The 13,093-nt window shown below is 32.2% G+C and overlaps 1 protein-coding gene across 1 annotated transcript; it reads left to right on the forward strand.

Annotated features, from left to right (window-relative positions):
* Window positions 1-9,633: 9,633 nt before the first annotated feature.
* Window positions 9,634-10,597, forward strand: LOC111916412 (uncharacterized). The gene is made up of 2 exons (XM_023912090.2): window positions 9,634-9,847; window positions 10,157-10,597. Exons 1-2 carry the CDS (start codon window positions 9,697-9,699, stop codon window positions 10,420-10,422), a joined length of 417 nt encoding a protein of 138 aa, XP_023767858.1. The 5' UTR covers window positions 9,634-9,696; the 3' UTR covers window positions 10,423-10,597.
* Window positions 10,598-13,093: the final 2,496 nt, after the last annotated feature.

Below are 13,093 nucleotides of genomic sequence, written 5' to 3' on the forward strand. Positions count from 1 at the left end.
ATATATATAATTTATTAACGGGGCCCCCACGGGGGTTTCGGGACGGGACTACCAACCCCCGCCCCCGCCCCCGAAATCAAAACAGGGGTTAACCTTGCCCCTGCCCCCGCCCCAGTCCCCGATTTTTTTCAACAAATGCCCCCATACGGGACGGGGCCCCCACGGGATCGGGGTCCCACGGGACTTTTTGACATCCCTAATTACAAATTCTTTTGTCTTTTACCAAAAAGTTAAAGTTTATATTTTATAAACTAGTTTATAAATTTATAAAACGTTTCTTCCTTTTTGTTATTAATTTCCAAATATATAGAAGACAAAAGAGAGGATGGACTTTTGATTATTTTAGTTAAAAGTAAAGCCTAACTTGCATGCATGAACATAATAATGAGTTAGAGACATGATTGCTTAAAAGTTCTAAGACCTTTTGGTTAAGGACTTCACTTTATGCATCAAAACACATGAGGCTTTAATTTTTGAGTCTTGGACTTGTGATGGCCGAAATCTAGACATTCTCTCTCATTTTGGTTAATCTCTTAAAAATATCACTTGCTTTTACACTCTCTTAAAGTGCATATTTTGGTTATGAACTTCAAACTTAAGAGTTAAGAGTTTTAAGATTACAATATACATCAAGTTGGATTCTTGTTGGTATCTCTAAAGTTCATCATTCTTCATCAACTTCCAAGCCTCCCAAGAGGATTCAAAAAACTACAAAGGTTGTTATTTGTTCTTCTTCTTCTTTGGTTGTGTTTATTTTCTTTTCAAACTTTGCAAGAATATCCTTGGTGGGTTATAAATTTGTTTTATGTTATTCAAAACAACAAGTCTTTCATTGTTAAATATTATGTTTTTGAAACTAGTTTTTGAATAAAAACCCAACAATACTTTTGACTTTGAATACAGGTTTAAATACCATTTTGATTTAAATTAATGGTTTACATATCTTTGATTTTGGTTTGTGTGTTATTAAACCCTTTGACTTTGATTTTGAGTCTATTGAACCAATAAACTCTCTTATTGAGATTAGTAAATGTTTGGATAATTTGATTGATTTTAAATTGATTTTGGAGGTTTGACTCTAATGTAATAATTGATATCATTATTTACTCAAAATGAATCAAACTCGATTATTTTTATTAGGCATTTCATTGCCTTACCATACTTTGGTACGTGCTCGTATTGAAGACATAGGGAGGATGCTTAATAAATAGTGAGTATAATTTGAAAGCCATGATTTATGTGGTTACATTTGAATTATGATACGTTAAAAACTTATAACTTTTGGCTTTGGTATTTGGGAGTGTATCGCCACTTTTCATTTCCAAATCTTTACTTTCACAATCGGAACAAAGTATGTCACTACTATTATGGAGCTCACGTCCATCAGTCCATGTTTTCCCCTCCCCCTCCACAAAGAAATCAATGGTGTGAAATGCAAATAACCAAACTGAAGGTTTCATTCGTAAATATTTTAAAATAGGAGGGGGCTTACCGTAACTAACGCTCATGTTTCAGTTTTCACTTCTTTGAGGCTTTGAGCGGACACAAACGGCCTTTCTGGTCTACGAGGATATCACCGTGAAGAAATAGAAAACCGGCGTTTTTTTTGCAAATATTGAATGTTCAAAGCGGGTCCCACCGCCTGCAACGTGTGCGCCCTTCCTGGCCACCAGTTTAGGGAGTGGGGACCACCTGGTAATTCCAACTATTGCTGGCCGTTGGATTAATGAGATCTAAATGGTTAGCTGTATTTTTGTGGTGGATAATGAGCGGACACGTAGGCCCGGTTGTGCTGTTTTGCATTATAAAAATGAATGGACGTTGACACGTGGCGATCGTTATATCCACGTAACATGGGAAGTTACGACAGCCGAGTAATTGAATGAAAAGAGATTTGGGCCAATGATACATTAAAGGAAATGGTTCACGTGGGGCTTTTCTTTCTTTTAATGGATAAAGAAATTGTTTTTTTTTACAAAATATGGAATTTCTCTAATTTTAAGTTGTTTAAGAAATACATTAATTATGACAAAAGTTTGATTAACAATTATCATATGGGCCATTTATAAAATATTATCAAATTTGTTTTGAACTGCACGTGATTTAAATTTTATCAAGTTTGATTAACAATTATCATATGGGCCATTTATAAAATATTAACAAATATGTCAAACATTGTTATTGACAAATATTATGACTTAAAAATCGTTTCTTAAGTCTGCATTTAATAATCAAACATTGTTATTGAATACTGATTAGGGTCAACTTTGCATTTTTCTATTATTATATATTTGTTCCTAACGATTATTAATGAGTGTTCCGATAATCACTTTCCTAAACCTTGATTGTTTTAAAATCTCGGTCAAAACTAAACACAATTAAAATAACTTTTTTCAAAGTTTGTTTTTTTAATAATATAACATTCTAACTCCTCGAAAGGATTTGTTCCAACTGCCAAAATCAGTTCTAAAAACACACATGATTTAAGCTTTTAACCTCCATATGTGGAAGGTATCATTGGGAATGGGCAGCTGCACATGACCGATTTTTTTATATTATATATTTTTATTTAAAAATAACAACTTATAATAACGACAAAGGGTCATTTTTCTTGTTCGTCCTAGACATTTGAGGATTTTAAATTCCTTAGAACCGGCCATGGATAGCATCCACCCCGTCCCCGTTGACTGCACAAAGTTAATATCAAACGTCGACATATTTTTTTGTTTTGTAGTGAAAGTTAAGCTTCATTTCATACGAGAATTCAGGTTGTTTATCAAATCACGTCAACAATGATTGTAACTTGAGACTTCAGTGACCTCATGTAGTCACTCAAATATTTTTGTGTTCAATTGGCACTGTAGCACAACAAAATTTGGCGAATTTACATATTTAGTCACTTAAGTATTCTTTGTGTTCAATTGTTCCTTGATTTTAGGAAATACCGGCTAATTGAGGGTTTGGGGGAAATTGTATCCAATTTACATGTGACATGCTGACGTGGTTGAATGTTTTGAGCAAAACTCATATGAGATTTTTGGCACTGTTGCACAACAAAGTTTGACAAATTTGCACATTTAGTCACTCAAGTAACAGATTGTTCCTGTATTAAGCCAGATAATGATGTAATTAATAAGTAAAATTCAACTTTAATGGTCTATTAGGCACAAAAAAAAAACTTGAGAAACTAAATGTATAAAATGGTCAAACTTTGTTGTGTCGTGTCAAAAACTCTTTTGCATGTAGTGGTGTTTATGTTCCACTTCAATAGGTTTAATAATAATAATAATAATAATAATATATATATATATATATATATATATATATATATATATATATATAGGTTTATGTGAGACGACATATTTTTATGAGATAATGAGACCATTTTTTTCTAGTGAAATATTATATTATTTTAGTAATCATAAAAATATAATGTGTAATATTCGAATATTCTAAAACCATAATGTTAACATGTATATAGTTAGTTAGTTAGGTTGTAATACATACATATTTTAAGGGCATGAGATGAATTAAAGAATTGTACTACAACTATTGAAGAGATATCAGAGCTAGTACTAGAGGAAGTGATAGCGGGCAAAAGAGCTCAAAGAGGAGTGCAACTAAGCATGAAGATTTATGATCTATTTTAAAGAGCATATCGTAAAAACCGTTATATTGCACATACTTATTAATTGATTGTATAGATTGAGACTCAATTAGAAAGTTATGATATATCTATAATACCCCTGCCGATGAGACTTTCCAGCTCGAGGCTAGAAGCTACCAATACTTTAATATAAACAAAAACAGAAATCGGAATTCGTGGGGCTAGGGTTTAGCTTAATTTAATGTACATAATCATAATATTATCATGCATTGCACGATATCTTTGGACTATACAATATTTTTTGTGGTTTGATTTATTGCGAGTTCCATGATTCGGGATGACCTAGTACTTGATCTTGCTTATTAAACCGCATCTATGGGTTAAGAGGGGAACATATTTAATTCACTTGATCGATCATCCTTAGATACCTTTTTCACACGTCCATTGAAATATGTATTTCTCAGTTTTAGTTGCTAAGTAATCGACGACCCTTATGTAATTGCTTTCGGTAATCACGTAAAATAGCGACTTAAAGCATGAATACGCCTTTGGGCACTTTGATAGTTATCTTTGAAGAATAACCAAAGACCCGTAATTGACCCCTCTTGGATCCATAAAAAAACACGATTAGTCTTAAAAGGAGATTAATGTGTTGTTGTTTTTTGTCTGCAGATCTTCTTGGACTCTTTTGTTTGCATCACGCAGACCACGCACAGACATTAGTCTTCACAGACTATTTGTTTTTTTCGAAGATTGTTGATCTAAAAATGTTTACGCGTCCTCTTCTTAGCACAGATTTGGACCAGAGTCTTATAACCTTTTCAGACACCTTCTTATTTAAAAAACACATATATCTTTGTTTTTATTATTTTTAAAACTTTGGTTTAATCCAATTTTATCTATGATAAACAATTTGAAAAAAAAAAGTTACAATATTTCAATTAAAAAAGGTTTGATGACACAAACATAACCTTTGTGAGAAATTTATAAATAAATATTTAATTACAATAATGATCATTGGAACTGTTTATATAGATGTGAAAAATCATAATATCGTCTTATATTTTTTGTGTCAAATTTTATAAATCATTATTTAATGTAGTATCATCTATTTCTTGTGAAAAATATTTACGATCAGCTTTTAATTGATTTAATTGAAAAAGTAAAATAAAAATTTTCATTTTAAAATCGAAGTTTATTCCATCATTTTAATATGTTACATTTTTTTGATGCATAATTACAATGTTTAGGTATAACTTTGTCACTAATGCTTATTGGTTTTTTTTATCAAATATATACGTTAATTCGTAGTATTTTATTTTCAATTTTTATATAATAATACATAAAGTTTGATCTAGATTTGGTAATTATCTATAATAAAGTCGGAAAAAGTATTGAAAAACATTTTTAAGTTTAAAAAAAATTAGTTTCTTTTGAATTTTAGTTTTTTTTAACAGTCTGCAAACATTAAAAAAGTCTTTTTATTTCAGACTACATATGGTTGCTCTAATCTCTTCTAATGCAAATATTTTGTTTTTAAAAAAACAAACACCTAAAGAACAAACAAAAGGCTGTAAAAAATTAGTCCAACAATAACCTAGGGGTGTAAATGAGCCGAGCCGAGCCCGAGCCTGACCAAGCTCGAGCTCGGCTCGTTTAATTTGAGGAAGCTCGAGCTCGAGCTCGAGCTCGATTCGAGCCTTAAAATGAAGCTCGAGCTCGGCTCATGAAAAATTTAGTGGGCTTGCGAGCCTAATCAAGCCTAAACGAGCCTCTATGTATATATATATATATATATATATATATATATATATATATATATATATATATATATATATAGAGGCTCGTTTAAGCTCGTTTAGGCTCGCGAGCCCCATTATTTGAAGCTTGGCTCGAGCTCGTTTAGTAAACGAGCCTCATATCTAGGCTCGAGTTCGGATCGGGCTCGTTTAATTCGATCTCGAGTCGAGCTTTTAACGAGTCGATCCCAAATAGCTCACGAGTAGCTCGGCTCACTTCCACCCCTACTGAATAACCTGACATGAACCTTAGGAATTTGAACGATGGACCCATATTTGAGGGCTTTGAATATAGCAGAAAGCACATGACTTGGTCCAGTTGAGGCCTGGCCATGTCAACATTTGTTGAAAAAAAATAGAAAACATTGCCAGGCAAATCAAGTTGGGTAGTTATGAGTAAATTTTAAAGAAAGGTTTTGAAAAAAAAAATTCGTGATGAAAGAAAATTAGATAAAAAGTTATTTATATTTTTGAAAAATCTATGGATAAACAACTTTTGACTTAAACTCATACATTTTTGTTTTTTAAATTATGATTCTACCACTTATTGTTTTCATGATACCATTGGAAGTTCGTGATTTTGTTGAATCAATTTTGGGACAAGTTTGAGTCCTTATTTTCCTATATGTATATTTTAGGGTTCTTTTAGAGATTAGCATGTAATGAGTGTATTCTTATTATTTGTTGAAAATAAGATTATGTCGTATGGATCAAGAGTTTATTTTTATCATTTTATGTTTAATTATATTTTTTATCTTCCCGATTTATTCTGATTATTTTCTTTAGGACAATAAAATATTTAAGCTTGAGATATTTTGTTAAGTTGCATTTCATGTATATTTTACCATGTTTTATTTAACATTTAACATAATTTAATGTATATAATAATAAACATTATGCATTGAATGACATCTTTGAATTGCACATTATTTATGTGATATGGTTTAGCGGCGGATGCATAAATTTTGTTCGTAGAGGGCACTAATGATAATCGTGTTGGATCAAAATAGTCAAAATGACCTCAAAAATAAACTTGTGTGGAGGCTCCATGAAGCTTAGGGCGTGTTCGGCAAAACTAGCTAGTAGAGGGTAACGGGTAACTTGTAGCTTGTAGCGTTTTGTTAAACGCTACATGAAGTAACATTTGGATTTGAAGCGTTTTGATTAAACTAAACGCTAGAAGTTTGTAGTGTCAAACGAGATTTTTTGTTTTAAACGGAGAGTTTTGTCAAACGCTAGAAACTCTCAAACTCTTCGTGCCGAACACGCCCTTAATATAGTCTAACATGTGGTCTAGCGAATCCAAAATTAAAACTCACATAATTTCAAAACAAACCCAATATTGGAATGCTTTTTATTTATTATATTTCATTTAGAAATTGCAATCATACAATAAAACCCACTTTTTATTGTTTTATCTTAATTGTTTTATCCGTATTTTTGTCTAAATATTTTAATATCTTGTTACCTCTTATTCCCTATGTGCTCCCTTTCATTTTATAGTATTAGTATGTGTACATCTATTGTATCGGTTTTATCAACCCTGAGAATCACGATTACAAAATTAATTAAACTTTCATAATAAACGCTCAAAATTATTAATCAATTATTTTAAATAAGTTATTAAGAGATATTTTTTTGGTTATATAAAATTGTAATCGTTGATTTAAATAATAAATGAAACTATATCATCTTATAATTTGTATTAATTATATCTTAATTTTTATTGTAATGTTATTAATTTAATGTAATTAAAATGCGTAAATTTAAAATTTGAACTTTGAAATGAAAAATCAATAGGTTGACAAGTGACATGTCATTAATTAAGAAACTTAATAGGATGACATATGGAAAAAAGAAAAATAAAACTATTTTTTATTAGAATATGGAGATTATTTGTTGCTCTAGCTAAACTCCACACCTACTGGTATAAACACGGTCTTATAATACAAATACTTGAATGAATAATGCAATCTGTTGAATGTCTTCGACACCTTTTAATTGTAGTTCAAACTTGATGAATTGAAAATAGAGCACCTCATAAGGTCATGTTAAAGCTCAATTTTATGTTTGTTGAATTTTGGGTTTTTGATTTAGAAAATATGTCATATTTAATATGCATTTGTAAAACATGATGAAGTAATTTCTTTGACTAAATTAAAGGTGGAAGGGATGAATGAGATTGTTGGGAAACCAAAAACAACTATTAAGCCAGACAAAAAATATTGCAAAACAAGGAAATATAACTAGTTTTGGTCAAGTGGAAACATAATGTTGGACTAAATTGTACGACATACACAAAAGACAAAATGAAGAATATATATATACACATTTAGTCGATTATGAAGAGATTATGAGGTTAACATCTTTTTAAGGAAGGGTGGGTTATAACATACTCAACTTTTGTTATAAGGCTTACTTGACTTGTATTATGTGCTTAAAATGTAAGAAAGCCCTGAAAGATTCCAAGTACATAACAAGAAGGGAAAATGATTCTAGAGAGTAACTAACTGTTGAGTTTGTTCTCATTTGGTCATTTTTTTTCTGTAATATACCATCGAACTTGTTATTTGTGTTTACCATAACCCTTTTGACTGGCTATCATAGGTTAAAGGGTTATGGTGAACACAAATAACAAGTTCGATGGTATATTAGGTACAAAAAAAATGAAATGGACCGAATGAGAACAAACTCAACAGTTGGTTACCGTACATAGTCATTTTCCGTTTACTCATTTAGAAAAAATCTCACGTCATCTCCTGCTTATATTAATGACTTTATGAGATTCATTATTGTTTCTATTCAAAACATAACCCACGATAAAACATTATTCATACATGTACAACTTTGTAATACACCTGAATATTTATTAGGGGAATCTTTATTAAGCAGATGCATTTCATGATTACATTTACATTTCCAATCAAATGATTTATCGTATCATGGATTATGGACAAGTCTACAAACGAGTGGAATCATAAGGGCTGTGATTTTTGAGCTTACTTAGCTTTAAGATTGAATTCATGGGATCAGATACAACATCAATATATACAAGATCATACAACTTTTGCAAACACATCACCATAATATACCTTGAGGTAAACATTTATGCTGATAAAGATACCTCTCATACACAGTCATATCCTTTTTGCATATCCTTTTGCAGAGTGTTGTTGACAGCTAACCACAGTAAACATAACATAGACAATGTTTTGACGAAGCTACCCTTCCGAAACGTTCTTCATGTACATTATGACCTAAGAAGGTTGCAGTCTTTGATACTTTTGCAGCTTTAATTTCATTTAACTTTTTGGGGAAAATGACTCAAGAGAGTAACCAATTGTTGAGTTTGTTCTCCTTTGGTCCCTTTGCTTTTTTTTTTGTACCCAATATATCATCGAGCTTATTGTTTGTGTTCACCATAACCTTTTGACCGGTTATCACAGGTGATAGTCGGTCAAAAGGGTTATAATGAACACAAACAACAGTATATTGGATAAAAAAAAAAAAGGAAATAGACCAAATAAGAATAAACTCAACAGTTGGTTACCCTCCGAGTCATTTTCCCTAACAAGAATGTTGATCATTGTAAAATCCATAAAACACGAAATACAAGTGGAATCCTGATAGATGTTATCCTGTCATTCATGACGACGTAACAACTTTTATAATATACTTAGTAGAACTTGTATTAGGTATACGTAGTGCAACTTGTACTATATTGTTAAGGCATGAATAAAAGAAGAGTGGGTAGATGTTGTATTTTATTAGGGTGGTGCGAAAATTTCATCTTAAATAACTTTATGATCAAACCTGGACTTTTTGGGAACAAATTGGGCTTAATTGTGTTAACTATTTAACGTACATAGTAATATAGCATATATTTTTATATATTTACTGTACGAAGTTGGTAAGACATGAATGAAAAAAGGATACCTACTTTTCTTTTGTGCCTTTATAATGATCTTTGAGCCTTTGACTCACTTTAATTAGCAGTCCAACAACATTGCTTCCACTTGAGTAACAAGTACAAAAAAATATATATATAAGAAAAAATAAAATAAAAGCCTGTTAAAGTTTTTGTGTTAAATAACTTTATGATCAAATTTGGGCTTTTTGGGAACAAATTGGGCTTAACTGTGTTTAATCATTTAATGTAGTCAGCCTTTTTAAAAAAATATATCGTTAAATGACCAATGCAGCCCTACATATTCCCTCGTACATACAAACAAAATACAGGTTTTGAAAAGCTTGCGTTCTTCTGTGGTTGAGAGTTGAGAATCTAAAAAAATGGATATTCGAGCGATGAGCATTGGGAGCCTCACGTCATCGTGGAGAAATCAAAAACCTCCGAAGCCCTGTTACTGTTCCAGCCGAGATCCTCCTCCTCGGAGGCCACCGTCTCCTCAAAATGGCGACGATCGGAACAACAACGGCAAAGGTATTAGAATTCGGAGCTATTTGTGTACGTTTATGATTCGTCGCTGTTAATTTGTGTATTGCTTGTGGTTACATGATCATGATTTGATTATTCTGTTCTCGGAGGTCATAAGATCTTACTTGGATTAGGGGAGCTGATTGCTGTGAGTGAAATGAAATTGTAGAGATATACCTAACAGAATCAGTTTATAAGTCCAAAATCACTAAGAAATCATTGATTAATCTAGTAATTGGAGCGTTAGGAAGCGATGCTTCATGATTGTGCCAATGGTCTTGAACTCTTGATACTGTTTTTGCACATCATGTACAGACAAATCATCAACAGATTGGGATAAGGCATGGTCAAGTTTCAAAAAGCAAGGGAAAAAGAGCTTGTTTTCACAGTTTACCCCAAATAAGTATGTAAGCTGGAACCCTAGGCGATCCAACTACCCATTGTCTGAGGAAGTAGATCCCATTAAGAGGGCAGAAAGATCAAATTTAAGTCTATGGACTAGTCCAGGTTTCACCCTTGGGGGTGCAATTGTCATTGTAACCGTTCTTCTTGTGTACACCATTCTTTTTCCCGTCAAGTAGTTAAATACATACTCTAAGCATTCAGCCTTCCAGTTTCATAGGAGAGAGGTCTGATGGCTGATGCTGTACATAACTCATGTCTATTCTCATGGAGATTACTCTGGTGGAATGTCTAAAGTTGAAAGTTCATGAAATATGTATATGTAATGATCGATTTCCGCTCTTTCAGAAGTCATTTGAATGTATTTAGTATTTACACTATATATATATATATATATATATATATATATATATATATATATATATATATATATATATATATATATATATATATATATATATATATATATATAAAACCTACGAGAGTAACCAACTTTTGCAATTGTGCACATATATGTGGCGGGTTGACATGGACTGTTCAGATGATGTGGTTTATCATTTATGTTTAACTACTCTTCTCAAAAAGTTCTATAAAAACAAATATCATTCTCATCTAATGTGTATGTGTGTTATGAACAAAATCTATAAAAAAATAGCAAGCAAAAGACTGAAAGAGTATGAAATCAATAATGAAAGAAGTCTATTCAAACTCTAACTATCTTGATCAACGACCCTTGTATGTTTTGGATATCACAATTAATAAGACCATCTCAAACTCATTCTCATTTCCCCCCAAAAGTGGAGTAAAAAATAGGATAAATAGCGTTTAATCTCCAACCCTATTTCATTTTTTACCCTATTTTCACCCCAAAAAGAATACTTCAAGTATATTTAATTATTCCAAATTACATAGGTTGTCAAAAACACCCATTCTACTAATTTGGTTTTAACAAAAATATAATCTATATTTTTTCATTACAATAATATTAAATAAATAAGATTATATTTATAACATATTTATAAGCTTTTGTAAAATACATTATCGTTTTTTAAAATTTCAATATGCATTTAACTTTTTATAAGAATTTGATGAACAAAACACAAACTTTATATTTATAATTAGTTAATATAATTTAATATATAAGAAAATATTATAAATATTAAATATTACATTTAAATTATAATTAGTAGGCAAAAATAAATTAATAATGCATAAATATATAAACAGAGGGATTAAAATAGACAACACAAAGTTCATCCCCATTTTGGGAGAAATGAATATTATAATACCATATTTGGTGTAATAGTATTCATATCCCCCAAAATGGGGGAATAAATGGGGATGGTTTGGAGAAAAATGAGGGTAAAAATAGGAGAAAAAATGGAAATGTGAGCGAGTTGGAGATGTTCTAAACATGCTCGTTGCTCCATAGTTTGTATCAGAAGAAGAGTATGAAATCAATAATGAAAGAAGTGTACCTAGATACTAAAGCGCTATTAGACAGATTATTATGAGTATAGGGTTAAATTTATATATATATATATATATATATATATATATATATATATATATATATATATATATATATATATATATATATATATATATATATATATCATGTAATCTTATATTCAATCAATATACAACTTATTTATCATGCTATGTTGGTATCAGAGCTGTTTTTGTCGGCTAGGTTGCAACCCTAGCTGTCGATAAGTTACAATTCACCAGAACACTAGGATGATCCTCACATCCTTACAGAGCCTTCACACAATTTTTTTTAAACGATAATCTTCACAGAGTCTTCACAAGTCCAGAACCATAATCTTCACAAAGACTTCACAAGTCCATAATGATCTTACAGCACATCAACAGATGACAATCATCAATCCCTTCTCCATAAGCGAGAAGACTTCACACAATTCTCATAAGTTCCCTTTTACCCTAACTCCTACTAATTATGGTTTCTAGAATATTATGATTCAACTGTTCCTTGTTACCAACAATCTTTTTGGGTATATCGATGACACTATTCCGTGTCCCACTCAAACCCTTCCGGCTGCTAACAAGGCTAACTCTGCAGATCCTACACCAAACCCCTCTTACACTGCATGGCTTGCTAATGATGCTCATGTACGCATGCTTCTATTATCCACCATATCTGAAGCATCATATCTTCATGCACAAGGAACGACAGCCAAGGACCTTTGGCTCTCTGTACCACGAGCCTATGCCCCTCAATCTTCATCTAGAGAGTATACCCTTAAAACACAGCTTCTCAAAATCGAGATGAGACCTGATGAAGCAGCCTCTACATACCTTCTACGTGCTCAAGAATACTCAGATGCCCCATCAAACATTGGTGAACCTGTCAAAGAGAAAGACCTTGTCATGCTTGTGATCTCTGGTCTTTGCGAGGAATACAATGGGCTAAAGTCCACCCTCATGGATCGACAACTCTCCACCTCCTTCCAAGAGCTCCAATGTCTTCTCGCTGATCATGATTTTATGGTGAAAAAAAGTATACCTGCGGTTGCACCCGTACAAGCCTTCGCTACCACCTCTTCCATCAGCTCCACTCCTACAACTACATCTCTTGATGCACTACAAACTCTTTAAAAACTTGCCTCTCAGCTGGGTTTTCAACTTAACCCAGCCCCCGCTCCATTGCCTCGAGCCTTTTATACCAACCGACCTTCATCTTCTCGAGGTCGTGCTTCAAATAACCCTCGTGGCTGAGGCAACTGCACTCAACCATCAGGAGGAACCCGCAACAACCAATTTCCTTGGGCATCTTCACAAAACACGGTGTATGGTACCTGCAACCGGTGTGGCATCGGGCATATTCCT

The sequence above is a fragment of the Lactuca sativa genome, chromosome 2 (genome assembly GCF_002870075.4).
Source record: "Lactuca sativa cultivar Salinas chromosome 2, Lsat_Salinas_v11, whole genome shotgun sequence".
NCBI classification, from domain to species: Eukaryota; Viridiplantae; Streptophyta; class Magnoliopsida; order Asterales; family Asteraceae; genus Lactuca; species Lactuca sativa.

Excerpts from the sequence above, each read along its gene's own strand:
- LOC111916412 (XM_023912090.2), top strand. The coding sequence starts at position 9,697 with ATGGATATTCGAGCGATGAGCATTGGGAGCCTCACGTCATCGTGGAGA. Across the intron at positions 9,848-10,156 it reads TCGGAACAACAACGGCAAAG|ACAAATCATCAACAGATTGG; the intron begins GTATTAGAATTC and ends CATCATGTACAG.